Here is a 27,731-nt window from a genome sequence, read left to right as displayed (position 1 = left end):
CCAATACAAATTTCTAAGGAAAGAGGGTGCCAAATATTTGTGTTGCCTGTTTCAATTACTAGCAAAATTAAAAATTAGATATAACAAAAACTATGTCTTTCATTATTTGGAATCACAGATTCCTTTTACAGAACTAAGAATAAAAAGTTTAAGTTTCCAAATACTATCTACATATATTATTTTTTAAAAAAATACCTGAAATTCTCATGGAAAAGCTCAAGAATGAAATTTCATTTTAGAATACCTATGACTAGCATGTAATTGAGCAAAATATTACTGATTTAAGCCAAATGAAAAAGCAAGCACGAGGCCTTTGACAGGCAGAGTGGACAGTGAGAGAGAGAGACAGAGAGAAAGGTCTTCCTTTGCCATTGGTTCACCCTCCAATGGCTGCCGCGGCCGGCGCGCTGCGGTTGGCTCGCTGCGGCAGCGCACCGCGCTGATCCGATGGCAGGAGCCAGGTACTTATCCTGGTCTCCCATGGGGTGCAGGGCCCAAGCACTTGGGCAATCCTCCACTGCCTTCCCGTGCCATAGCAGAGAGCTGGCCTGGAAGAGGGGCAACCGGGACAGAATCCGGTGCCCCGACCAGGACTAGAACCTGGGGTGCCGGCGCCGCAGGTGGAGGATTAGCCTAGTGAGCCGCGGCGCCGGCCGGAGATAATGTTCTAAGAATAGAAAGAACTTTTCCTCGCCGAATATCTCCCTACTTCCTGACATCCACAGGCAGCTTCCCCCACCCCATCCCACCCTACCCTCAACCCAAAGAAAAGACAGGAACATGTCTGAAAGAAGTATCGCCACATTTCTGAGTGTTAGATCAGACACAGAAGGACAAGAACATCCCTGGGAAAATATCTTCCTCAACCTTGCCAGAGGTCAACAGAGGCAGCCAAGAGCAGGCTGGTACCACATGCACAAGTGCTCCAGTTCCATTCCTGCAGCAGGCTGGTGGCTAACAGCAAGGAGGATGCTGAGGCCGGAGACCTGACCACCAGGTCTGGATGGTTCATTTACCCACCACACACTGCAAACGAAGCATCAGCAGCATAAAAACAAATGGCAGGTTACATGTGATTTCTCTTAAACATTCCCATTGCACACTGTATTTTTTTCTTTTTCTTAAAAAGAGTTCCCAGGGGCCGGCGCGGTGGCGCACTAGGTTAATCCTCCGCCTGCAGCGCCAGCATCCCATATGGGCTCCGGGTTCTAGTCCCGGTTGCTCCTCTTCCAGGCCAGCTCTCTGCTGTGGCCCGGGAGGGCAGTGGAGGATGGCCCAAGTGCTTGGGCTCCTGCACCCGCATGGGAGACCAGGAGGAAGCACCTGGCTCCTGGCTTCAGATTGGTGCAGTGCCAGCCAAGGTGGCCATTTGGGGAATGAACCAACGGAAGGAAGACATTTCTCTCTGTCTCTCTACTGTCTGTAATTCTCCCTGTAAAATAAATAAATAAAAATCTTAAAAAAAAAAAAAGAGTTCCCAATCTCTTTTTCTTTCCTTTCCCTTTCTTTATTTTTAATCTACTTGACAGGCAGACCACAGACAGTAAGATAAACAGACAGAGATCTTCCATCCTCTGGTTTACTCCCCTCTGTGCCCATGACAGCCAAGGCTGGACCAGGCAGAAGCCAGGAGCCTGGAACTCCATCCGGGTCTCCCACATGGGTGTCAGGGGCCCAGGTATTTGGGTCATCTTCTGCTGACTCCCAGGATGTGCATTAGCAAAAATCTGGATGGGAAACGGAGTAGTTGGGAGTCAAATCAGCACTCCACTCTGGGATATGGGGTGTCCCAAGCAGTGCTTAACCCACTGTGCAACAATGCTCTCCACATATACATCTGCTTTGTAGCACTCAGCTATCTTTATTCTTTTTTTTTTAATTTTTTTTAACAGGCAGAGTTAGACAGTGAGAGAGACAGAGACAGAGAGAAAGGTCTTCCTTCCGTTGGTTCACCCCCCACCCCCAAATGGCTGCTAAGGCTGGGGCTATGCCGATCTAAAGCCAGGTGCTTCCTCCTGGTCTCCCATGTGGGTGCAGGGGTCCACACCTGGGCCATCCTCCACTGCCCTCCCAGGCCACAGCAGAGAGCTGGACTGGAAGAGGAGCAACCGGGACTAGAAACCGGCGCCCAAATTGGATGCCAGTGCCGCAGGCGGAGGATTAGCCAAGTGAGCCAGGGCACCAGCCCCTACAGCTATCTTTATTCTTAAAGACTTGTTTATTGGTGCCGGCGGTGTGGCACAGTGGGTTAAGCCACTGCCTGCAGCACTAGTATCCCATATGGACACCAGTTCAAGTCCCGGCTGCTCCACTTCCAATCCAGCTCTCTGCTATGGCCTGGGAAAGCAGTAGAAGATGGCCCAAGACCTTGGGCCCCTGCACCCACACAGGAGTCCCAGAGGAAGCTCCTGGCTCCTGGCTTCGGATCAGCTCAGCTCTGGCCATTGCGGTCATTTGGGGAGTGAACCAACGGAATGGAAGACTTCTCTCTCACTCTACCTCTCTTCTGTAACTCTGTCTTTTAAATAAATAAAATAATTCTTTTAAAAAAATACTTGTTTATGGAAGTATGAACTGATGTATTCACTGTGAAAAACTGAATGGTGGGTACTCAAAAGTTAACAATGGAGTTAGCATATGATTCACAATTCTTCTACCATACTCAAAAGAATTGAAAGTAGAGACTAGAAGAGATATTTGTCCAGTAGACTATTATTCACAGGTATAAGAGGTAGAAGCAGCTCCAGTGTCCAATGACGGAGGACTGGATAAACAAAATGTGATATATATACATGATTACTAGTCAGCCTTGAAGGAAATTCTGACACATGCTACAACATGGATGAATCTTGAAACATCAGGATATATGAAATAAGCCTGACACAAAAGGACAAAATATTGTTATGGTTCCACTTCTACGAGGTACCTGGAATAGGCAAATTCAGAGACAGAAAGTAGGTTCAGGTTGCCAGGGGAGAAATGGGGCATGGAAAGTTATTGCGTAGTGGGTCCAGTGCTTCTGTTTTATAAGATATGAATAAGCTCTGGATATTGGATGCACAAGAATGTGAATGTACTTAACACTACTGAACTGTGCACTTAAAAATGGTTACATCAGAGGCGACTGCTGTGGCACAGTGGGTTAAGCCATCTGCCTGCAATGCTGCATCCCATATTCGAGTACCAGTTCAAGTTGTGGCTGCTCTGTTTCCAATCCAGCTTCATACTAATGTGCCTGGGAAGGCAGCAGAAGATGCACCCTACCCAGGTGGGAGACCCTGATGGAGTTTCTGGCTCTTGGTTCAACATGATCCAGACCTGGCCGTTGTGGCCATTTGGGGAGTAAAACAGCAGATGGAAATTCTCTCTCTCTCTCTCCTCTCTCTCTTTCTGTCACTCTGCCTTTCAAATAAATAAATCTGAAAAAATGGTTAAGTGGGTATATTTTATGTCATGTGTATTTCATCACAATTAAAAACTTACAAAATTTTAATAAGGGACTTGTTTACTCCTGTAAATTTATCATTTAAACATAGGATCTTGCATAAAGAAGATACTTAATCAATATTTATTGGATGGATAGATGGAAGGTAGATTGACAGATGGACAAGTAGAAGGGGATATGAACAGAAATGCATTGTCTAAGCTGGTTCGGGCCATTTCATGTGAATATAAGGAAATAGGACCTACGAATATGAAGAACTGAAGATTGTTGTTGTTGTTGTTGTTGGGTTTGACACAGTATTTATCAGACAGTTACTTTGCTTTAGCCACCAACCACACAAAAATTTTTAAGACAGATGTAATTCTGTCTAGTGAAATACTTTTCAATTTTTATCTTTATGTGTTTATAGCACTTACAACACAGTATAATGTGTCTTTTGACCTAGATGATATTAAAACAGAGAAAAATCCATTCTGCGTCACCTTTGCTTTTTCCAGCATTCCTTTTAATCCACAAACGTAGTACGAAATAAGGTTTATGCTCGACACTGCAGAAGACAGAAAACAGGAAAAGTTGCAATGCCCACAGGTTATTAATCAGCCACCCTCCGGGGCGCAGGGAGATGAAGCCGTGGCGTGTAATAAACAGCAGGCACAAAGAATAATCTCCCTTTTCTGACTCTAAAGCGCAAGCATGTGCTATAAAACTAAATTGATATCTGTTAGCAGGCTTGTCACATGGACGGTTTTTTCCTGCAGAATCTGGAATAAATTAAATCTTAAAATAAAACTTGGAACACAGAGGCTGCTTTACATAATTCCCTCTAATGGTGTGCTGTGAACCCATCACACTGATTTGAAAGAGAACTCCTTGTAAGAAATGTTTCATTATCATTTTAATTGTAAAACTGTTGAATGCCACTCAGTGCTAGGAAATTTGTTGTTGTTTTTTAAGGTCCTTATGTTTTTAACTGAAAAATGGAAAATAAAACCTTCCTTTCCTGATATTTCCACTGGCTGTAAAATACATCAGGGTTTATTTTCAGTCTCTACACGAGACTGATCACCTTTGCCCAAGCACCCAGAGCCCGTGGCAGGAGTGTGTTTGCAATGCTCGCTCGGGCACTGAGGCAATCAGGCAGGGCTGACTCCTGGACAGCAGTGGCCGGCACGGGTGTGACCTCAGAGGATCCACTAACAGGACTGTGCATTCTCAGGCATTCCACTTTTTATTAAACATGCTTGTAGGACTGGGGGAGCCACAGGACCCCACTAGCCTGAGCTGCCCAGCACCGAACACAGCATTCCTCTGCGGATCCACGGTGGCCTTGAGGAAGGAGGGGAACCCAGGGCTGCACACCAGCACCTGGCCCTAACTGACCCGTGCCCCCTTTGGATCCCTTTGTCTCTCCTTCCCTCAACTTGCTCAAACAAGCTCGCCCACCCCTGGTACACAGAGACAAAGAAAAACAAATGCCAGCTCCCCGGAGGCTAATTTCCTCCATGTGTGAATCTTCCTCTTCGGTTGCAAGGCGGGGCCCATTGGAAACTTCTAGGAAGCAACAGTCACAACATTCATTCTCCATAAAATAAGATCACAAGAACTCCTTGTTCCTTTCTCTTGCTGACATGAGTTCTTTTGCCTGTGCCACATTCCCCCATGACAGGAGTTCGTGTCACACACTTTACACTAGGGGAAACTGAGGCACAGAGGACTCAGTGGCGTGATGAGGAGACAGGGAAGGTGCTGCAAAAGTGGACAGCCAGGTTGCAGACTTGCTTATTACTCCAACTGCTTCATGCCCAGCAGAGGGCGGGGGTTTGCAAATGGAAGACAGAGACATTCTAGTGCTTCCTGCACACTAAGCTTCCTCCCGGGACAATTTGGATTAGGATGGGGTTTGATGAGGACGCAGGCGTCTGGGTTCCCTGCCGGACCGGCTAATTTGGAATCTGTGGGGCTGGTCCTGGGTTTGCCATTTCAGGCAAGCTCCCCCTGTGGCTGGCTTTCTTTGCTTGTGGTGTGTTGTCACTATTGTTTTGTGTGTTGTCTGGTGCCCCCCACCCTAATACAGGATCTGAGAACCACTGGGCTGTACGGTTAGGCGTGGGTCACCAGATGCCAGGGTATTGTTCACATACAATCTCACTGGTCACGGCTGCTGCCCCAGGAAAATCAGGGGGATGCAACAAAGACACCACCGACTGCAGCTACACTTTGGCACTGTGTCTTTCTCATTTGTTGTAGCTTCAGGCTGGTTAAATACAGAACAGCTGGAAAACCTCAAGAAGTGCCAAGGAACTTTGCTCCATGGCGATCCTCGCCATAATGGATGAACAAAAAGGGTGGAAAACAGAATGCACTTCCTCACTGTTGAGTTGAGAAGTTCTGGAGTCATTTCCCCACGATGCCTGTCCCTAGGGTCCACTGCAGACTGACGGACGTGGAAGGCATCTCTGAGTGTCAGCACTGGGAATGACTCCTTACTGCTTAGTGGCCTCTGGCTTATCTCACAGAAACACAGCACCTCCACCATTAAATAGCTATGCAAGATGAGGTTGCCTCTAAATTCGCCAAAAGATGCGCAACTTGCTTCAGGAAAGGAACATAAATAAATTGAGACAGAAGATGGCATTGGTACCTGAACAATCAGCCTGGCTGCTCTCCCTCAGAAGCATTTCTGGTTCCCAGTCCCTGTAGGAGATATGTCCCCAGAACCAGTGCACCTGCTTTGGGATGGAGGCCCACTGTTCCACTGGCCCCTACATCTGTCATCGGAGCCACACTATCTTGCTCGCTGTCCAGTAGGTTATGTTTAAATTTGATCCATATTAGTATAAAGATTTGCTTTGTCCTTTTATCATTGGGGCATTATAAATCATCCATGGGAAGATAATATGGTAATTCATTTAATCACTTCCACGATGGTGGGTATGCAGAATCTTTTCTACCCTCTGCTAGTATAGGTTGAGCATCCCTAACTTGTTAGACTTCTTTATTCGGTGAAGTCTTGAGCCTTTTTACTGTAATGTAAATTTAAAATGTGTTATCTCAAAAACTAAAAAAAGAAAAAGAAAGAAAGGTAGACGGAAGAAGTGAAAGAGGAAGGGAGGGAGGGAGGGAGGGAGGGAGGGAGGGAGGGAGGGACTATCAATATGTTCTTAGACTTACATCTACAAATCATATTGAATCTGTTAAGAATTAATTAAAATTAAATAAAGAAAATCCAGAACGCTCCAAAATGAAACTTTGAGAACTCAATGCTACAAGTGAAAAATTTCACACCATGAAACTTTCTGTTCCATGCATAAAATTATTTTTTAAATGTACAAAATTACTTTTAGGCTATGTGTACAAGGTTCATACGAAAAATAAATGAATTTCATGTTTAGACTTGGGTCCCATCTCTCAAATAGCTCACTATACATTTGCATATATGCAAATATCCCAAATTTTTTTTTACAATCCCAAATCTAAAACACTTCTGGTCCCACACATCTCGGATGAGGGATACTTAACCTGTACAAACAAGGCTGCAAGAATGAGACATATGGGAACAGGATTGGAAAATTCACAAGAAACTTGCTGGACCCGGCATTTGCCACGTGGTCTCACCAAACCGCACTGCAGAGCTGTGCCAATTTACATTCCCACTGCTTCTTATCTTTGGCAACCTTTTGGATGAAAATATCTTATCTAAGTTTACTTTTAACTTCATTTCTCCTAATGGGATCAAGCTGAGTAGTATTTTTAACTATGTGTCTTCCACATCTCCTTTTTCTATACTGTTTTTTTCTACAACTATTTGTTTACCCAATTTTCTATCAAGTTATGGATATTTTCCTTATTGATTTGTTAAATCCATTTTATTTTTTTAAACAAATATTTTATGTTGTCTCTTTTTTTCTTTTAAGATTTATTTTATTTATTTGAGAGCTTGTTTGGAGGTTCTAGCAGGGGAGCGCAGCTACTCATATACCCTTGACCGAAGACCGGTCCTCCTCTAGCGGGGAAGGTCGTCCTCTTCACGCAGCTTCGGGAGGGACGCACATGGAGCGATGAGGGAGGACGGGGACACCCGCCTAGCCAGCCAGATCAGCCGAATCAACCCTGGCGATCAATGGGGTGACAGATGTCGCAGCCAGATCGCCCTCACATCCTATTTTACTTATTTGAAAGCCAGAGTTACAGAGTGAGATAGAGATGGAGAGAGAGCTCTTCCGTCCACTGGTTCACTCCCCAATTGGCCGCAATGCCTGAGCTGGGCCGATCCAAAGCCAGGAGCCAGGAGCTTCTTCCAGGTCTCCCACGTGGGTGCAGGGGCCTAAGGACTTGGGCCATCTTCTACTGCTTTCCCAGGCCATAGCAGAGAGCTGAATTGGAAGAGGAGCAGCCGGGACTAGAACCAGAGCCCATATGGGATGTTGGCACTTCAGGCCAGGGCTTTAACCTGCTGTGCCACAGCGCCGGCCCCTTAAATCCCTTTTATACCAGGGAAATAAGCTCTCTGCTTACAAAATGATCTACAATTACTTTCTCAGTTTTTTATTTATTTTAATTTTGTTTTTGGTTAATCCTACTGTGCAGAAATTTTATATGTAATCAAAATAATTATTTTTTCTTTTATGATTTCCTAACTCCAGGATTTTTTTAAAGCAATTTGTCCTAGCATATTTATGGCTTTCATTTTTCTAAAAAAATTATTTTTGATTGGATTTTTTGGCAAAAGGCACAAATCATAGATCAAAAATAATTTTTTATAAATACCCATCTGTCTACATAATTTTGTTGAAGTATTCTCCCCTCCCCCATTTAGAGGCTACTTTTATCATATATAAAATCTGCATGCATTTCTGGATTTTTCAATGTGCCCATTAATCTGTTTATTCATGTCACCATACCACTTTGCTTTTATTTTAGTTTTATAAAAAGTTGAACACCTCAAGGCTAGTTAACCCCCTTTCTAAACCTTGGTCAGAATTTAGCTATTTCTGCTTGTTAATCCAGTATGAACTCTAGAATCAGCTTATCTTTTTCTACAGACAAACAAAATCCTCCTTGGCAGTTTTACTGAGAACCTGTTGTGTGACTAGATTATCAAGGGACAGGGAAGAAGGTAAGGGAAAGGCAGGTGTGGCTATGAAAGGCCATCATGATCTCTGCATTCCTAAAAGTGTCCCCTGGGTCAGCATCCTGGTGTGACAGCTCCTGGAGGTTTGCCCCCGAGGAAAACCGGCTATGGGGAAAGCTCTGTATTATTGCTCATAGCTGCATGAGAATCTGTAAGCATCTCAAAACGAGAAGACTTTGGTTTTTAAAGCTGTAGTCCAATCTTGTAAAATGTCGACAATGGACATCCTTATTTTTCCTCGGCTTTTCATAAGGAGACTTCTGCTTCCACATTAACCATGATGCCTGCTCTTGGGCTGAGATATATTAATGTAGTCAATTAGTCCAGGTATATCTGCAATAACAATATATAAATGGGTTAAATTCACATTCTGGATGGATGTATATAGAAGCAATTCTCCATTCCTTTCCATTGAGTTTTTTTTTTAATTTGTAGAGATAAGTATTATATAGAGATGAGCATATAACAAAGACTTCATGGGAAAAGTTTGTATGGGTTGCAAAAAATTTTTGCATGAAAATAAATTTGTTTTAAATCCATTTTTTTTGACAGACTTTCTGAAGTACTGTGTGTGTGTGTGTGTGTGTGTGTGTGTGTGTATGGTGTATCTATGTAGAGACAAAGAAAGCAAATACGAAAAAATATTAACAACCGGTAAATCTCAGTGAAAAACACAGGGAAGTTCATTGTATTATTTTAGCAAATTTTATATCTGAAATTCTTTCAAAACAGAAGGTAGAATTCCAGGGCGGTCATTGTGCTACAGTTGGCCAAGCCACTGCTTGGGACACCCACATCCCAAGCTGGAGTGTCTGGTTTGAGTTCCTGGCTACTGCACTTCCAGCTTCCTACTAATGTGCACTCTGGGAGGCAGCAGATCACGGTTTAAGTATTTGGGTCCCCGCCATCCAAGTGGCAGATGGAGGTCTGGGTTCCTGAATTCCACCTGGCCCAGCCCCAACTGTTGTGGGCGTTTGGAGAGGGAATCAGTAGCTGGGAGTGCTTTCTCTCTCTCTCCCTCTCTCCCTCTCACTCTCCCTCTCTCCCTCTCTTTCTCTCTCTCTCTCTCTCTCTCTCTCTTTCCCTCTCCCTCTCTCTCTCTGCCTCTCAAATAATTAATTTTTTTAAAAGAGAGAGGGCTAATATTGCAGAACTAATATCAGAAAAAAAGAGAAAAATATTTCTAGGAACAAAAAGTGACATAATACATACATGTATTATGTATTTTCTTACTGAATTTTCTTACTGAATGAGAATTTCATTTCCATTTCCAGTGGGAAAGCTGAGTATTATTCCAAACACGTATTCCAATACAGGGCAGTGTAACTTGTTTATGCTTGCCAATTTGATAAGCAAAATGAAAAGGAAAAGGCGATCTTTTGTAGTTCAACTTCAAAGTCCATATTCTCTCAATCACAGCAGTCACCACCCAACAAAACTAATGTTTGGAATAAGCACCCAGCCCAGGAAGGCAGAAACCCTGGGCCTGTAAGACCCCCAAGGGGACACTGAGCTGCTGTCCCCAACACGCTGCCGCCTCGGGTAGTGACAAGGACCCAAGCCGGAGCTGACAGGCACTCACTGTTGTCTCCACCTACTCTGAACCACTCCCAGTTAATTCCCAATGGTGTATTCCATTTCTACATGGCATAGGATTTACTTTCTATTCAGTCCCCAGCAAAGCCACTCGGCATCCCTGGGCAGCCAATGGTCATTTTCCACAACTGTGTCTGAGGGACCAATCGCTCTTCACTTTCACACAAGGCTTTCGCTGAAAACTCTTAACTGAATTAGGTACAGTTAGCAATTTCCAAAGAAAATCTCTAATGGGTTTTCCTCGAAAACAAAGAGTGGGGTACAATATTTTCTACAGCATTTAGTAAAAATTTCCTGAAACTGTTCATAAGAATTCTTCGAATTTGCTAGAAACAACTGAGAGACTAATTTATGCCAGGCTGGAGACTCACGCCACGTTCTCAGAGCTAATTCTCAAAAACCAGGCTGCGGTGCAGGCAGTGTTATGGGACTCAATTTACTGAGAGTTAAATCAAACGTTCAAGGAGGTTCAATGGTTTGCTTAACGCCGAAAGCTGTCGAGAGGACCCATGCTTCAAACCTAGACGGGTAAGTTCTCAGAGGCAAACCCCCAGACAGCCCCATTGCTCCTATGATCAGCAGCAACATAAAGACTGACGTCATCAGCATCTCAAATTAACTAGCCTGAATCATTTAATGGAATCTACCCATGTAACAAAAACATCATCCACTATGATGACCATGAAAAGAAACTTCAGGTTCAATATTTCTAGTCATTCTGGGGAAAAAATGCGAATGCTTAGCTAACAGCAATGACCGGCCCAGCAAGAAGTCAACAGGGAACCATTGCCAATATCGCCAGGGCCAGGTGATTTTATTCCCTGTCAGGCTGGGCTTCTGGGCCCTGCTGTTTTGCTGATGCAGCTGCCCCTGCTGGGTCCGTCAGAAGAACTTCTTGATTTATGGTCTGAAGTTAAAATTAGCAAAGAGTTTTAAAGGCAGTCCGAAAGCTGCATGCATCTCTGTCACTCTCTCACAACACGGTCTTTCGTTTTTGGCTGGTTTTGCTTGCGTGGCTGGAATATAGGTATAGAGGAAGGGAAGAAGACAAACCACAGCCCAGCATGGACATTATCACAAATTCAAAGTCAGGAAGAAAACACCAAACAACAACAAATGCTTTGGCTTCTCCAGTCACTTCCAGGATGCAGGAGTGAAGGAGGCCAGGTCACAGCACTGACGTTTTTAAATGTGCTTTCTCTCCTTGCCTCCCCTGCCACAGTCACATCTTATTTACCAGCGTGTATACACATGCAGAAACATGAAAACACGAAAAATGTCTGTTTGCTACGAGCCATAAACAAGGTTTCCTTTGATCTGGCCCCTCGTAGCTCCTGGAAGTGCATTCCAAATAGAATCCAATGAGTATTACTTTTATTTTAAAGCATCCTCCCCAAAAAACACCTCTGTGAAAGATAAGTATCTCTTAAATTCTTCAAAAAGGGTTATTTTTGGTACATCCCCCCAACCCCCAGCAGCAAATGGACACCAAGCCATTCTGAGCCAGACCACTTTCACTGCTAATGTCGCTAACAAAAAAAAGTAGCCGTAGGAAGAGAAGCAATCCTTTAAAGCATTTCCCCCTTTTTAGGTATCACTGTAAATACTGCTGCTTTCTTGGAAGGCATGTTGCAAAAAGCTGAGTGCTTTATTCTCTGCACAAAGGTTTGCCCACTGCAGCCCCCAGGGAGCTAAATGGTCCCATGGATTAATCCACAGAGAACTTTCTCGAACTCTTATTTTAGCCCCATCCTTGCCAAGTCCTTTGCTAAAATATTATTAAAAGAAGCCAAATGGCATGGTGTTCCACCTCTGTTTGCCTACTGTCTTTCCCTTGACCGGGCTTGGATGTGAAGGGCATGAAGGAGAAGCAGCAAGACTCCTACCTGAACACAGAGTAAGGAAAGCTCTTTCAATCATCTGGAGTTGACAGACAAGATTCCCAGCTGCGAAACGCAGGTCTACAGAGGTGACAGGTAGCAAAGAAAGAAAACAAAGTTCTGAAAAATGCTTCTGCTTCTTCTCACCCATATTTTAAAAAGCATTAGCATGTGAAAAGAGGAAGCATTGGTTCTGAGATCCACCCCCCCCCCAATTCCTATGCGTGTTTCATTAAGGCCCCTGACTATTAAATGCTGGTGATTCCCAGCGGCAAAGCAAAACACAAATCAATAGTGAATCGCAAGTTAAAAGAACAGCAAGTCCTTTGAAGTTGTTCTTGAAGAAGCCTCAGCTGACTAATTAAAGGGAGTTTTACAGAAAAGAAGAGGAGGAGGAGCAGGAGGAGAAAGAACAAGACCAGGGAAAAGCCCTTTTATTAAAGATCAAGAAACCAGTTCAAGTTTAAAATTCAGTGCCATGCACAGTTTCTCAGACAGAAACACACATTCTGACACGCTCCGAATCACAGGGTGTCTCTGGCAGGCTAGGATAGATCATTACCCAAGAAGGATCGGCTAACTAACCCACCGCACCGGGGATCTCTTGAGCCAACTGCCTACAGACTGCAATCAGCTTGGGGGTGCTATCCTCGAAGTTGCTTTTAGGGGATACAGTTCAAAGGTTGAGCTTTTTGGGGTGAGTGTTTGACCTAGCGGTTAAGATGTGCCTCCAAGTGCTTGGGTTCAACATCTGCTTCCTGCCTCTAATTCCAGCTTCCTGCTAATGCAGACCCTGGGAGGCAACAGGGGGTGACTCCAGTAGCTGTGTTCTTGCCACCTGCCTGGATTAAGTTCCTAGCTCCCAGCTTGGGCTCCCTGACTATTTCTGAGAAGGCATTTGAGAAGTGAACCACTAGTTGGGAGCTCTCTCTCGAAAAAAAAAAAAAAATTAAACGCAATTTTTAGAAAAGATTGAGATTTTTGCTTGTCCAGTTAGAATAAAATATTTGCGGGGATTTCACAACTGTATTAGGCCATTTCTCCTTGTACTCAGGTATGAGGCAGGCTAACTTTCTTAAAGGGGGCAGGGAAGCGCTATTTAGCGCATACTTTTAGAGGTTCAAAGTCCCAAATCCGGTGGGCCTGTGGGTTTGGCCTCTGGTGATGGCATCACGGAAACAGGACCGTGAGTAGAAGGAACAGATCACAGCTCAAACAGCAAGTGGACAGTGGAGCAGGAGTCAGGCTTGCTCGGGGGCCCGCAGAAGTGGCCTGCATCCTGTCTGGGGACCTCCCATAGCTCCCACCTCTTAAGGGTTCCCACCACCTCATGACATCACTATGCACCAAGCTTCTAACACATACACCTTTGGGGTACAGATGTAAACCTTATCAATATCCTTCATGAATACACAGACTAGACATTATAGCATATATGATGCCTATTCAGTTTTCATCAGAGCTACACATATTTTATGCATTTTAAATGCTTATCAGCTCAATAAAGTGAGCAACATATCACAACAGTGGAAAATATCACACACAAGCAATCTCTTATCAAACATAAACCTGGCTCTGATTACTTTTTGTATTTGAGGCTGACATAGGAAATTTATTCTGGACACTTCAAGCCAACCAACAAAAGGAAACAGTATTCTTCAGTCTACGCTTCTTATATTCCTGCCAAGTCTTGGCTAAGACCTTAGCATTACTCAACAGCAACTAATACCATCGAATCAATTTAAATATCTCCTTCTTTGTCAAAGCTCTATTTCTACCGAATTGGCTCTATAAATCACATTGCGTGATTGGTAACCCTGAAACTGGACCTTCAGCTGTCCAGTGTCAATGTGGTTATTCTTGGTTTATGTTAAAAAATAAAAACAAAATCCTGCAGTGTATGGGTTTGTTCTCTTCGCTTACTGATGAAAACACGTGAGAAGTCTCACCTTGTGATGCCCAAATTCATTCAAAATGCTCCCCAGCTTTCTGGCACTGCCATGCGATCTCTGAGCAGCAACCGCTGGATGGGGGTCCCTCCAGGTGATGGACAAGCGGTGATGCCAGAGGCGCTGGCTCTCCAGAATGTGAGCTGACTTCACGCTAGGATCGAACCGATGCACTTCACATCCGTTCCTGGCCATGTCAACCTCAAAACGGGTATCATCGCCTCCCAGCCTGCAGAGACAGAGGAGAGAAGTCAACAGCGAGGGCCTGGCAGGAAGCCAAGTGCTGGACTGATGAAATGACAGCTCCAAGGCCATGTTTTCATAGTCATAACCAGTCTTCTCCTATTTTAACACATGGGTAATGCACACGTCCAATAATTTTCACAGAAAGCATTATAGCTCTAAGTTTCTGTATAAAACAGAAATTATCTGACAAACACAACCCAGAGAAGCATTTGCTCAAACATGAAGTAGCACATAAAAATGATTTTTTAAAAAGATTTATTTTTTTTTTCAAAGTCAGAGTTACAGAGAGAGAGCAGGAGAGACAGAAAGAGAGATCATCCATCCACTGGTTCACTCCCCAGAGGGCCAGTGCTTAGCCAGGCTGAAGCCAGGAGCCAGGAGCTTCTCCAGAGTCTCCCACATAGGTAGCAGAGGCCCAAAGCCTCAGGCCATCTTCCACTGTTTTCCAAGGCCATTAGCAGGGAGGTGAATCGGAAGTGGAGCAGCCGGGACTCAAACTGCTGCCCATAAGGAATGCCAGTGCTGCAGGTGGCAGCTTTACCCACTATGCCATGGTGCTGATCCCATAAAAATGATTTTTTAAAAAAAGGTTGTAAATCATAGTCCACCGAGACAAAAAGGGATATCTAGCAGCCTTCTGAGATTTTTCTCAGAAGTTGCCAAAAATATAAACCCCTAGATTTGTCCCTTGAGGAGAAGCACATTCTACTAATGAGGCAATTTGTCTTCATTGTAATGGCCACAGTGCTGCGTGTGCAATTTGACTTAAAGACAAGCTATTTTCTTAGGAAGGGCGTGCATTTTTTAAAAGTACAGTTACAGAAAAGAGGTAAAGGCATGTGATTCTATTGGATTCAGAGCTCAAAAAGCAGAAGTGTTTCCTCACCTAAATTCAAATCAACAAGGGGAAGAAATTATGAATTCATCAGGGTTAACTACCCAGTAGGTAGCACATCATGTGGAAAATTCATATACTTACAACTGTTGGATTGACTCAGAAATATTTCTTATGTAATGGTGTAAGCATCATCACTTTGATTAAAGCACCAATTTGAATGAAAAGCATGAAATTAACTGAGAGAGTGATTTTTTTAAAAAATGATGATTATGGCTTCTCTGCCCAAAATACTATAATTATATGTGATTTAGAATACCAAAATCCTGCAGAGTATCAACAACGCATTGGTCAAACTTGAACCTGGTGCAGAAACATTCATTCTCTTAGACTCGACTATTTCAGACTATTGCATAATTTGGAAAGACCCAACTTTGGGTGGAACAGGTTTAAGCTGAGCAAAGCAAGCTTCACCATCAAGGCTCTCCACCGGGCATCCTTCGGAGCTGGATCTGCCCCACCCTCTCCCTTCACCCTCCTCACTGCCCTTCTCTCCACTGGATTCCAGGGCATGTCAGCCCTCTGAGGTCTCTCACCTCAGCTCTTGCAATGCTTTTGGCCCAGAAAAAGGCTCAGCACTCCTCTCCCAAACAGTTCAGTTTCTCTACCTATGAGATCCTGTTCCTATTTCCTACCTCTTGCTGAAATCCCACGACTCAGGCCACAGTCCTGTTCCCCCAGACGTTCACTCCAGGTACTTCCAAAGCCTGTACTCCACACACTCTACCTTGAGGCACGTGATCACAGGCGGCAGCATCCTGGAGGGATTGTTTGCCGTCCCAGGGATCCAGGGACTTGTCAATTATGGGAAAGTAAAGCCCTCCCATGTGTGTCTTGCCCTTTCTGAGCCCCAGTGCTGAGGACATGAAAGATGCCGGACAGACCTATAATACTCTGCCCTCAGTGAAAGGGAGCTATTAGGTACTGGAAGGCATTTCTGGAACACAGAGCGAAATATCCAATATCCAGACCTAGCAGGTAGTGGGCTACATTTCATGAACTTACTCAGGTATCTAAACAAATATTTATAGAGCACTTTATATATGGGCGGTGTTATACTGGACATCAGAGATAAACAGAAATCAAACATGGCCCTACATCTGAAGAAGCTCGCTAAGTAGCAAAAACACAAATTTAAATTAAGAACTTTTTTTTTAGAATTTCTAAAATTAATTTATTTTCATTTATTGGAAAGGCAGAAAGAAAGAGACAGACAGACAGAGATCTTCTGTCTACTGGCTCACTCCTCAAATGCCCACACAGCTGGGCCCCAGCCAGGCCAAAGCTGGGAGCCTACAACTCCATCTGAGACTCCCCTGTGGGTGGCAGTCACCCAAGTCCTTGAGCCATTAGCTGCTGCATCCAGGAAGCTGGAGTCGGAAGCATGGCCGGGACTCGAACCCAGGCTCCCCCGTATGGGATGTGGGCCTTCCCAGCCGCATCCGCACCACCGCGCCAAATGCCCACCCTGAAGAAAGATTTTTGACAAATAACAGTTATAAAGTAACAATGTTATTTATAGCAAACATGTATTTAGTCTATAATGTAGCCATTAGCTGCTGCTATGAAGCTGGAAGGAGAATTCATGGTAGAACATTTGACTTCCTGGAAATATTTTATTTAAGATTTATTCCATGAAGCAAAAAGTACAGATCACAGGGCTTCTGCGTCAGGATCCAAGATGACTGCTTCCTTTTCTGCGGCCTCGTGTCTGTGTTCAGTCAACAGGAAAGGCAAAAGGTGAAGCAAAGGTCACATCCTTTCCTCCTGAGGGCATGGCCTGGAAGGTGCACACACCCCTTCCACCACTCACATCTCGTTGCTCAAAGCCAGTCACACAGACACGTATAGCTTCCAGCAGGTTAGGGAACATAGCCATCAGCAAGGCGGCCGTGTGTGCTGCTAACCTCAGGAGTCCCGCTCCCAAAGGAAGATGGGGAGAATGAATATTGGAGATAATAAGCAGTTCTTGGCTGTAACTCATTTATAAAAGAGTTCATCAGTTTATGCATGTTCATATATGTATAAACTTTTGAATTAAGATGGCAACCTCTCCCTCCCTGGTAGGGGGTGGGAGATAAAATTATGTAACCCTTCCCTAGGGAGTTATACAAATAATACAAGTATTATTCTACCCACGTTGATGAGGGGGTGTGAAGGCACAACAAACCTGTCAGCGTAGAAAAATGATCAAATCTGAGAGCTGCTGAAGAAATCAGAAGGAGAGGTTGATAGGGCTAAATTTCCAAGGGTAACAAAATGACGGGGCGTCATGTTGGCCCTCCTTCTCTGCTGTCTCAGAGAAAATCAATCAGGGCTCCCCTGTGTTGTGTGGGTTGTACACGGAACAGCTCCAGAGGCACCATTTGTACCACAATGACCATAATGATGGTCTCCTAGTGGGTAGCAGAAAAGGCTCTTGAGAGTAAGTGGGGTGCATTTTCCTAAGTTGTACAAAGGCGTGCATTGGACTACCTGCAGGGGGCGCTGGCTATCACATGCCCCTGGCAGATGAGGCAGCCTGCAGCGCTGCTTCAAGTGCTTGGTTATTCTTTTAAAAAGATTCCACTGAGATTAAGGCGAGTGGCCTGTGTTCTCCAAGAATCAGAAACTCAGAGGGTAAGCACAAGAAAAGATGCTCAAGATCATGGGCCAGTAGGGAAGTGCAAGTCAAACCCACAGGAAGATCCCCCTTCACGTCTACCGGGACTGCTGTCATCGAAAGATGAGTAATAGTGAGTGTTGGCCAGGATGTGGAGACACTGGAACCTTCGCCAGTTACTAGTGGGAATTTAGAATGGTATGCATCCAACAGAAATGAACACACAGCAACACCATCCACAGTCGCCGACAACCAGCCACAAACTAAACATCCACCAGTTGATGCGTGGACAGATAAACTGTGGTGTGTCCAGCCACAGGAGGAGCAGAGCACCAACACTCGCTGCAGGGTGCATGCAGCTTGCAAACACTGTGCTAAGTGAAAGAAAACAGTCACCAAAGGCCGCGGATCACATGTCTCCACGTCGAAGAAACACCCAGGAGAGGCAGCTCTATAGAGATAGAAAGCTCATGGAGGCTGCCCAAGGTGGGGGCTGGGAGGTGGGGGAAGAGGTTGGGAGAGGGGGGGATGGGAGTGACTGCTACGTGTGCAGGACTTTTTATTGAAGGCTCTGAACTTGCTGGTAGTGACAGAAGTCCATCAGACTGTGTATTTTAAATACGTGAACTAAATATCCACAAAGCTGCTCTAAAAGCTAAAATAATAATAATAATACATTCAAAGCAGGCCTAGGGACAAGTTTTCATCCTCAAGCATTGAAGGCAAGGGCTGGATGGGAGGACACTTTGAGCTTCCCCAGGAGTTTCAAAACTCTCTCCTTCATCCCAGCAGGGGCCAGAGAATCCGGCCAAGCAATTATCCACATCTGTAAACTGCCAGCCGTGAGAGGGGAGAAATTCATTTTTCAAAGCAGAAATGACACTCAATAGTGGGCGAAAAACATTTTAGCCTCATTCATTTTGTTAAATAACATCACATGAACTAGCAAGATTCCATCTAAGCACCTGTGTTCCCCACAGGGACAATAGCACTCAGGAGGGGGTGCCCGGATTGTGAATAAAGCACACAGATGCACACATTAAGTAGGCAGATATGCAGTGCGGCTAGGACATCAAGATTTCATAGAGGGTGATGGGGAAAGAACAGCTAAAGGGGGACTCTGGGGCTCACGATTTCCCGATTGCGCGTTTCCCTGCTCTGTACCAGCACCCTTCCTGCTGCGTTCATTCAACCACTGTGCATAAAAGATACTTAGCCCTGGAGCTTGTTCGCGCTTCCCAAAATGCTGAAATGCTCGCAGCAACCGGAAGTCCCAGCTTTTCTGTGTAGAATACTGGCTCTCACTGCCAAACCATGTGTCTGTCACCTATGAAATCTCTGCTCTCTTACATCGAGAATCTGTCTCCTGAAACCACATGGCACAACCCAGCCCAGGGCTAAAGGCGAGAGGAGCACTAGGAGGGTGCTTCAACAAGTTCTTACAAAAATGGAAAGCAAAGGGAAATGTACTTTGGTGCAAAAAAAAAAAAATTAGAAACCACTCAGACATTTTGACATTTTTTCATGATACGAATTTTCCTTACACTTTTTGAGGACTCCTCACATTTACATACGCATTTTATCCCCTCCCAAGTCTTCCTTCCCAAGCCTGCTCCTGCCCCCCAAATACAACCTTTGACATGAAAAGTAAAATTAGTGATTTTTGTTCCCCTTCACATTATCCCCTCTTTGGTCCCCCCTTCCCTCCCCTCCCACTCCCCTCCCTCCCCTCCCCTCCACTGCACACGCGCACACACACACACACACACACACACACACGGAGACTCACAGGACAGGCCCAGGCTCCCGCTGTGAGGCAGACAAGGTCGCCATCTGAACCCAGAGTCTCTCCGTATTTCCTTTCTGTTTCCCCTTCTCTGAAATACATACCTTGCTGGTGCCCTCTACCTTAATTGGGCTATTTTACCCCTTTCAAAATGGAAAAGGATCTGATTTACATTTCAATTGTATACTGCACAGAGTGCACCCTGTCTCTCCCATTAACTGTGGAATAAAAAGTTTTGACTCCTAGAAAAGAGATTGCAGCTTCAGCATGCAGCAGGTGTACCTAGGATCCATTTTAGTTATGCGGGTGGAGAAGCAGAAGTGAGACAGACGTGAGCCTTTCCCTTCTGACTCCTGTGTCTGTAGATCTCTCCTTTCTGTTATTCTAAGAAGCTTCCCTGGGTTGTAGTTACCACCTGGATTTGTTTGGGTATCACTGGGCTCTGTAGTAGCAATGGTTTTGTTGCCGCCATGGAGCATGGAGCACGCACGCGCCAGCTGGGTTTGGGGCCAGCAGCCCCAACACTGCTGGGTGCTGGGACTCTGGGGCCCACAGTCCCTGTTCCTGCGTCCCATCTCAGGACCAGTCATTCTGGTCTGGGTCTTCCTTCAGCCTCAGAAGAGAGGTTGCCAGCCAGCTAGCTACTTCCCCCAGCCAAACGATTCGTGAGCAGGGTGCTTGTCCGACGCCGGACCCTAAGTCCCAGTGCAATCGGCGTCATCACCCACAGTTCAGAGCATCCTTTGTGAGCCATCAGAAATATTTTCCTTAGTTTCCAGCTTTCAGTTAAACATTTCTAAGTTTTTCAGCAAATAATGAGCCTTATAACCTATTAATTTATTTTTTCAGTGGGATTTCAAATGTTGATTTTAAATGGTAAAATTTAAATAAAAAAGAATATCTTTTTACATGTAACAATGTGAAATCTTATTGTAGAACAATCGTGTTCAATGCCTCTGAGGAATTAAAAAATTTCCCCTTGGGGCAGGCACTTAGCATAGCAGTTAAGACACCAGTTAGGGGGCCCTCGCTATGGCGCAGTGGGCTAAGCCTCTGCCCACGGCACTGGCATCCTATATGGGTGTTGGTTCCAGTCCTGGCTGCGCCTCTTCCTTTTCAGCTTTCTGCTATGGCCTGGGAAAGCAGTGGGCCTCAGACCCGGAGGAAAATCCTGGCTTCAGATCAGCCATTGCAGCCATTTGGGGAGTGAATCAGTGGATGGAAGACCTCTAGACCTGTGTGTGTGTGTGTGTGTGTGTGTGTGTCTCCTTCTGTCTGTAACTCTACTTCTCAGATAAAAAAATAAAATTAAAAAAAAAGAACACCAGGACACCAGTTAACATGGCTGTATCCTATATCAGAGTGCCTGAGTTCCAGTCCCAGCTCTGGCTCCCGGTTCCAGTTTCCTGCTAACACAGGCCCTGGGAGGCAGCAGGTGACAGCGCCAGCAGCTTAAGTCTTGTCACCCACCTGGGAGAGCCAGACTGAGTTCCCAGCTGCTAACTCAAGTCTGGGCTCAGCCCAACCATTGCAAATACTTGGGGAGTAAATCAAGGGGTGGGACCCCTCTCTCTTCCTCAACCCCCTTCTCTATCACTCTGCCTCTTGAATAAATACTTTAAAAATTTTTTTAATTTTCCCCAAAAGCAGCATTCCAAGTTTTATTTTACTCAGTTAGTATATGCTTTAAACAAAATTATTCCAGAGTGTAAAATATAAAGGCAGTTTGGAGCAAAAAATATAGGACCAAACTGAGATCTGCAATTTGCATGTGGTACTCGACTATGATTTTTATGACCTACTTTCAGACATTTTTAATATGACATAAACTAAACCCTGCTGTCACAGCTTGCACTCTCCCTGCAGTCCGGCGGCAGAGCTGCTGGCTCCCAGAACACGAGCTCTGCCCTGATCCCCTGGCTGAGCCTCTCACCCAACCCAGCCCTTCCCATTTCAACCACAACACAACCAGCTTCTCTCTCCAATCTCTTTGTCTCCAGCAATCCTTTATATTTTTTTTTTACTTTTATTTAATGAATATAGATTTCCAAAGTACAGCTTATGGACTACATTGGTTTCCCCCCACCCCCCGATGACTTCCCTCCTACCCGCAACCCTCCCCTTTCCCGCTCTCTCTCCCCTTCCATTCATATCACGATTCATTTTCAATTTTCTATATATACAGAAGATCAGTTTAGTATACATTAAGTAAAGATTTCAACAGTTTGCACCCACATAGAAACACAAAGTGAAAAATACTGTTTGAGTACTAGTTATAGCATTAAATCTCAATGTACAGCACATTAAGGACAGAGATCCTACATGAGGAGTAAGTGCACAGTGACTCCTGTTGTTGACTTTACAAATTGACACTCCTGTTTATGGCATCAGTAATCTCCCTATGCTCCAGTCATGAGTTTCCAAGGCTATGGAAGCCTTTTGAGTTCACCGACTCTTATCTTATTTAGACAAGGTCATAGTCAAAGTGGAAGTTCTCTCCTCCCTTCAGAGAAAGGTACCTCCTTCTTTGAAGACCTGTTCTTTCCACTGGGATCTCACTCACAGAGATCTTTCATTTAGGTTTTGTGTGTGTGTGTTTTTTTTTTTTTTTTTTTTTTTTTGCCAGAGTGTCTTGGCTTTCCATGCCTGAAATACTCTCATGGGCTTTTCAGCCGGATCCAAATGCCTTTAGGGCTGATTCTGAGGCCAGAGTGCTGTTTAGGACATCTGCCATTCTATGAGTCTGCTGTGTATCTCGCTTCCCATGTTGGATCGCTCTCCCCTTTATTTATTCTATCAGTTAGTATTAGCAGGCACTAGACTTGTTTATGTGATCCCTTTGACTCTTAGTCCTTTCATTATGATCAATTGTGAACTGAAATTGATCACTTGGACTAGTGAGATGGCATTGGTACATGCCACCTTGATGGGATTGAATTGGAATCCCCTGGTATGTTTCTAACTCTACTATTTGGGGCAAGTCAGCTTGAGCATGTCCCAAATTGTACATCTCTTCCCTCTCTTATTCCCAGTCTTATATTTAACAGGAATCACATTTCAGTTTAATTTTAACACTTAAGAATAACTGTGTATTAATTACAGAATTAAACCAGTAGTATTAAGTAGAATAGACAAAAAAAAATACTAAGAGGGATAACGTATTAAGTTGTTCATCAACAGTCAGGGCTATACTGATCAAGTCACCATTTCTCATAGTGTCCATTTCACTTCAACAGGTTTCCTTTTTGGTGTTCAGTCAGTTGTCACCGATCAGGGAGAACATATGATATTTTTCCCTTTGGGACTGGCTTATTTCACTCAGCATGATGTGTTCCAGATTCCTCCATTTTGTTGCAAATGACTGGATTTCATTGTTTCTTACTGCGGTATAGTATTCTAAAGAGTACATATCCCATAATTTCTTTATCCAGTCTACCGTTGATGGGCATTTAGGTTGGTTCCAGGTCTTGGCTATTGTGAATTGTGATGCAATAAACATTAGGGTGCAGACCGCTTTTTTGTTTGCCAATTTAAACTCCTTTGGGTAAATTCCAAGGAGTGGGATGGCTGGGTCGAACGGCAGGGTTATCTTCAGGTTTCTGAGGAATCTCCAGACTGACTTCCATAGTGGCTTGACCAGTTTGCATTCCCACCAACAGTGGGTTAGTGTCCCTTTTTCCCCACATCCTCGTCAGCATCTGTTGTTGGTAGATTTCTGTATGTGAGCCATTCTAACCAGGGTGAGGTGAAACCTCATTGTGGTTTTGATTTGCATTTCCCTGATTGCTAGTGGTCTTGAACATTTTTTCATGTGCCTGTTGGCCATTTGGATTTCCTCTTTTGAAAAATGTCTATTGAGGTCCTTGGCCCATCTCTTAAGTGGGTTGTTTGTTTTGATGTGGAGTTTCTTGATCTCTTTGTAGATTCTGGTTATTAACCCTTTATCTGTTGCATAGTTTGCAAATATTTTTTCCCATTCTGTCGGTTGTCTCTTCACTCTCCTGACTGTTTCTTTTGCAGTACAGAAACTTCTCAATTTGATGCAATCCCAATAGTTGATTTTGGCTTTGACTGCCTGTGCCTCCTGGGTCTTTTCCAGAAACTCTTTGCCTGTGCTAATATCTTGAAGGGTTTCTCCAATGTTCTCTAGTAACTTGATGGTGTCAGGTCGTAGATTTAGGTCTTTAATCCATGTTGAGTGGATTTTTGTGTAAGGTGTAAGGTAGGGGTCTTGCTTCATGTTTCTGCACGTGGAAATCCAATTTTCCCAGCACCATTTATTGAATAGACTGTCCTTGCTCCAGGAATTGGTTTTAGATCCTTGATCAAATATGAGTTGGCTGTAGATGTTTGGGTTGATTTCTGGTGTTTCTATTCTGTTCCATTGGTCTATCCATCTGTTTCTGTACCAGTACCATGCTGTTTTGATTACAACTGCCCTGTAGTATGTCCTGAAATCTGGTATTGTGATGCCTCCGGCTTTGTTTTTGTTGTACAAGATTGCTTTAGCTATTCGAGGTCTCCTGTGCCTCCATATGAATTTCAGCATCATTTTTTCTAGATCAGAGAAGAATGTCTTTGGTATCTTCATTGGGATCAGCAATCCTTTATGTAGCAAACTTGTGCCTACTGTGTGCTGAGTTCTAGCAAGAGGCACCATCAGCATGAGGGTACCTCAGAAAGTTCGTGAAAATGGAGTAAGAGGATATATTAATTTTGGTGCAGGGGAATTTTAAAATCCATGCTTAGTTTTTGCAAAACACACACTTTATTTTTAAAATTTTTTAATTTGAGTTATACAAGTTTAATATATTTCATATACACAGATTTAGGAACATAGTGACACTTGCCTCCCTACCCTACCTCCCACCCACACTCCAACCCTTCCTCACCTTGCATTCCCACTCTTAATTTTTATAGATTTATTTTCAGTTTACTTAATGGTCATGTAGCTAACCCTATGCTTAGTAAAAGAGTTCAACAAATAATATGAAGAGAAAAAATAAAAACCTGTTCCTCAATGGAAGAGACAAGGCTATAAATAATCATCAAATCTCAAAATGTCTATTTCACTCCAATGTATTACATTTTAGGTACTCTATTAATTACCATGGATCAGGGAAAACATGATATCTGTCTTTTTGGGATTGGCTTTTTTCACTAAGTATAATTGTTTCCAGTTGCATCCATCTTGTTGCACAAGACAATATTTCATTTTTAACAGCTGAGTAGTACTCCATAGTGTATATATACTGTAATTTCTTTATCTAGTCAGTAGTTGATGGACATCCAGGTTGATTCCACATCTTAGGTATTGTGAATTATGCTGCAATGAACATGTGGGTACAGATAAATCTTTCATGTGCTTATTTCTTTTGGTTTGGGTAAATTCCCAGGAGTGGAATGACTGGATCATATGGTAGGTCTATATTCAAATTTCTGAGGTATCTCCATACTCTCTTCCACGGTGGCTGCACCAGTTTATGCTCCCACCAACAGTAGACCAGCGTATCTTTTTCCCCACATCAGCACCAGCATTTTTTCATTGTTGATTTCTGTATGAGAGCCATTCTAACTGGAGTGAGGTGACACCTCATTGTGGTTTTGATTTGCATTTCTTTGACAGCCAGTGATGCTGAGCATTTTCTCAAGTGTCTGTTGGCAATTTGAATTTCCTCTCTTAAAAAATGCCTGTTCAAGTACTGGGCCCATTTCTTAAATAGATTACTTGTTTTCTTGTTGTTGAATTTCTTGAATTCTTTATAGATTCTGGATGTTAACCCTTTATCAGTTGCTTAGTTTGCAAATATTTTCTCCCATTTTCTCAGTTACCTCTTCACCTTGCTGAGTGCTTCCTTTGCAGTGCAGAAGCTTCTCAGATTGATGTAATCCCATTTATCAATTTTGTCTTTGATTGCCTGTGCTTCTGGGGTGTTTTCCAAGAAGTCTTTGCCTATGTCTGTCTTGCAGAGTTTCCCCTATGTTCTCTATTCATTGATATTTTGATTGGGAGCACATTGAATTTCTAAGTTGCTCTTGGTAGTATGGACATTTTCTTTTTTCTTTTCTTTTTTAAAAAATATTTATTTACTTATTTGAATGGCAGAGTTACAGAGAGGCAGAGGCAGAGAGAGAGAGAAAGAGATCTTCCATCTGCTGGTTCATTCCTCAGATGGCCACAACAGCTGTAGCTGCACCAATCTGAAGCCAGGAGCCAGAGCTTCTTCCAGGTCTCCTATGTGTTTGTAGGGGCCCAAGGACTTAGGCCATCTTCTACTGCCTTCCCAGGCCATAGCAGAGAGCTGGATTGGAAGTGGAGCAGCTGGGACTCAAACCGATGGCCGTATGGGATGCCAGCACTGCAGGCAGTAGCTTTACTCGCTACACCACAGTGCCAGCCCCTGAATATGGACATTTTTTAAGAAAGCTTTTATTTAATAAATATAAATTTCATAGGTACAGCTGTTGGATTATAGTGGTTCTTCCCCCCCATACACCCTCCCACCCCCAAACCATCCCTACTCCCTCTCCCATCCCATTCTTCATTAAGATTCATTTTTAATTAGCTTTATATACAGAAGATCAACTCTATACTAAGTAAAGATTTCAACAGTTTGCATCCACACAGACACACAAAGTATAAAGTGCAATTTGAAAACTAGTTTTACCTTTAATTCTCATAGTACAGCTCATTAACGACAGAGATCCTACATGGGGAGCAAGTGCACAATGACTCCTGTTGTTGATTTAACTATTGACACTCTTGTTTATGATGTCAGTATTCACCCGAGGCTCTTGTCATGAGCTGCCAAGGCTATGGAAGCCTCTTGAGTTCACAAACTCCGACCTTATTTAGACAAGGCCATAATCAAAGTGGAAGTTCTCTCCTCCCTTCAGAGAAAGGCACCTCCTTCTTTGATGGCCCCTTCTTTCCGCTGGGATCTCACTCACAGAAATCTTCATGTAGGTCATTTTTTGCCACAGTGTCTTGGCTTTCCATGCCTGAAATGTTCTCATGGGATTTTTAGCCAGATCCAAATCCCTTAATGCCTGATTCTGAGGCCACAGTGCTGTTTAGGGCATTTGTCATTCTCTGAGTCTGCTGTGTGGCCCGCTTCCCATGTTGGATCATTCTCTCTTTTTTAATTATGTCTATTATTATTAGCAGACACTTGGTCTTATTTATGTGATCCCTTTGACACTTATTAAATATGGACATTTTGATGATGTTGATTCTTCTAATCCATGAACATGAAAGATTTTCCCATTTTTAATGTTTTTTTTCTATTTCTTTCTTTAATATTTTACAATTTTCATTCTAGAGGTCTTTCACATCCTCGGCTAAATTTATTTCAAATTATGTAATTCTTTTTGGAGGTATTGTCTGTTTATACAAAAGCTATTGATTTTTCCATGCTGATTTTATATCTTGTCACTTTACCAAACACTTTTATGAGTTTCAATAGTCTCTCAGTGGAGTCTTTTGGATCCCCTATATGTAGAATCATGTCATATGCAAATAGGGATAGTTTGACTTCCTCCTTTCCAATTTGTATTCCTTTGATTTATTCTTCTTGCCTAATGGCTCTGGCTAAAACAAAAAAAAATCAGCAAAATGAAAAACTGGCTTTTTGAAAAAATAAAGAAAATTGACACACCATTGGTGCAACTAACCAAAAAAAGAAAGAAGGAGAAGACCAAAATACATAAAATCAGAGATGAAAAAAGGAAATGTTACAACAGATACCCCAGAAATAAAAAGAATGATCAGGAATTATTACAAAGAGCTGTATGCCAACAAATCAGGAAACCTAGAAGAAATGGATAGATTTCTAGACACATACAATCTACCAAAATTGAGTCATGAAGACATAGAAAACCTAAAAAGACCAATAACCAAGATGGAACCAGTAATAAAGATTCTCCCAACAAAGAAAAGCCCAGGACCAGATGGCTTCACTGCTGAATTCTACCAAACATTTAAAGAAGAACTAATTCCAATCTCTCTGAAGCTATTCAAAACAACTGAAAGGGAGGGAATCTTCCCAAACTCCTTCTATGAAACCTCCATCACCTTAATTCCTAAACCAGAAAAAGATAAGACAGAGAAAGAGAACTATAGACCAATATCCCTTTTGAACATAGATGCAAAAATCCTCAACAAAATATTAGCTAATCGAATACAACACATCAGAAAGATC

At 43.4% G+C, this 27,731-nt stretch overlaps 1 protein-coding gene across 7 annotated transcripts in view; it reads right to left on the bottom strand.

Annotated features, from left to right (window-relative positions):
* METTL24 (methyltransferase like 24) overlaps positions 1-27,731 on the bottom strand; it is a 122,707-nt gene that overhangs the window by 43,767 nt on the left and 51,209 nt on the right. For 2 of the 7 annotated variants that reach the window (XM_002714897.6, XM_070073702.2), the window contains one exon: positions 14,002-14,230. In XM_002714897.6, the coding sequence (XP_002714943.6) occupies positions 14,002-14,230 (229 nt within the window). Of the gene's footprint in view, positions 1-636; positions 1,027-6,560; positions 8,910-12,058; positions 12,134-14,001; positions 14,231-26,682; positions 27,122-27,731 lie in introns of those variants that run through there. The other 5 variants (XM_089333818.1, XM_089333817.1, XM_089333819.1 and 2 more) reach the window with 5 other exon arrangements.

The sequence above is a fragment of the Oryctolagus cuniculus genome, chromosome 5 (assembly GCF_051225735.1).
Source record: "Oryctolagus cuniculus isolate XC-2025 breed Fujian yellow rabbit chromosome 5, ASM5122573v1, whole genome shotgun sequence".
Lineage (NCBI taxonomy): Eukaryota > Metazoa > Chordata > Mammalia > Lagomorpha > Leporidae > Oryctolagus > Oryctolagus cuniculus.
The sequence above is the reverse complement of the archived record's forward strand: the minus strand, read 5'-3'. Positions and strand labels throughout refer to the sequence as shown.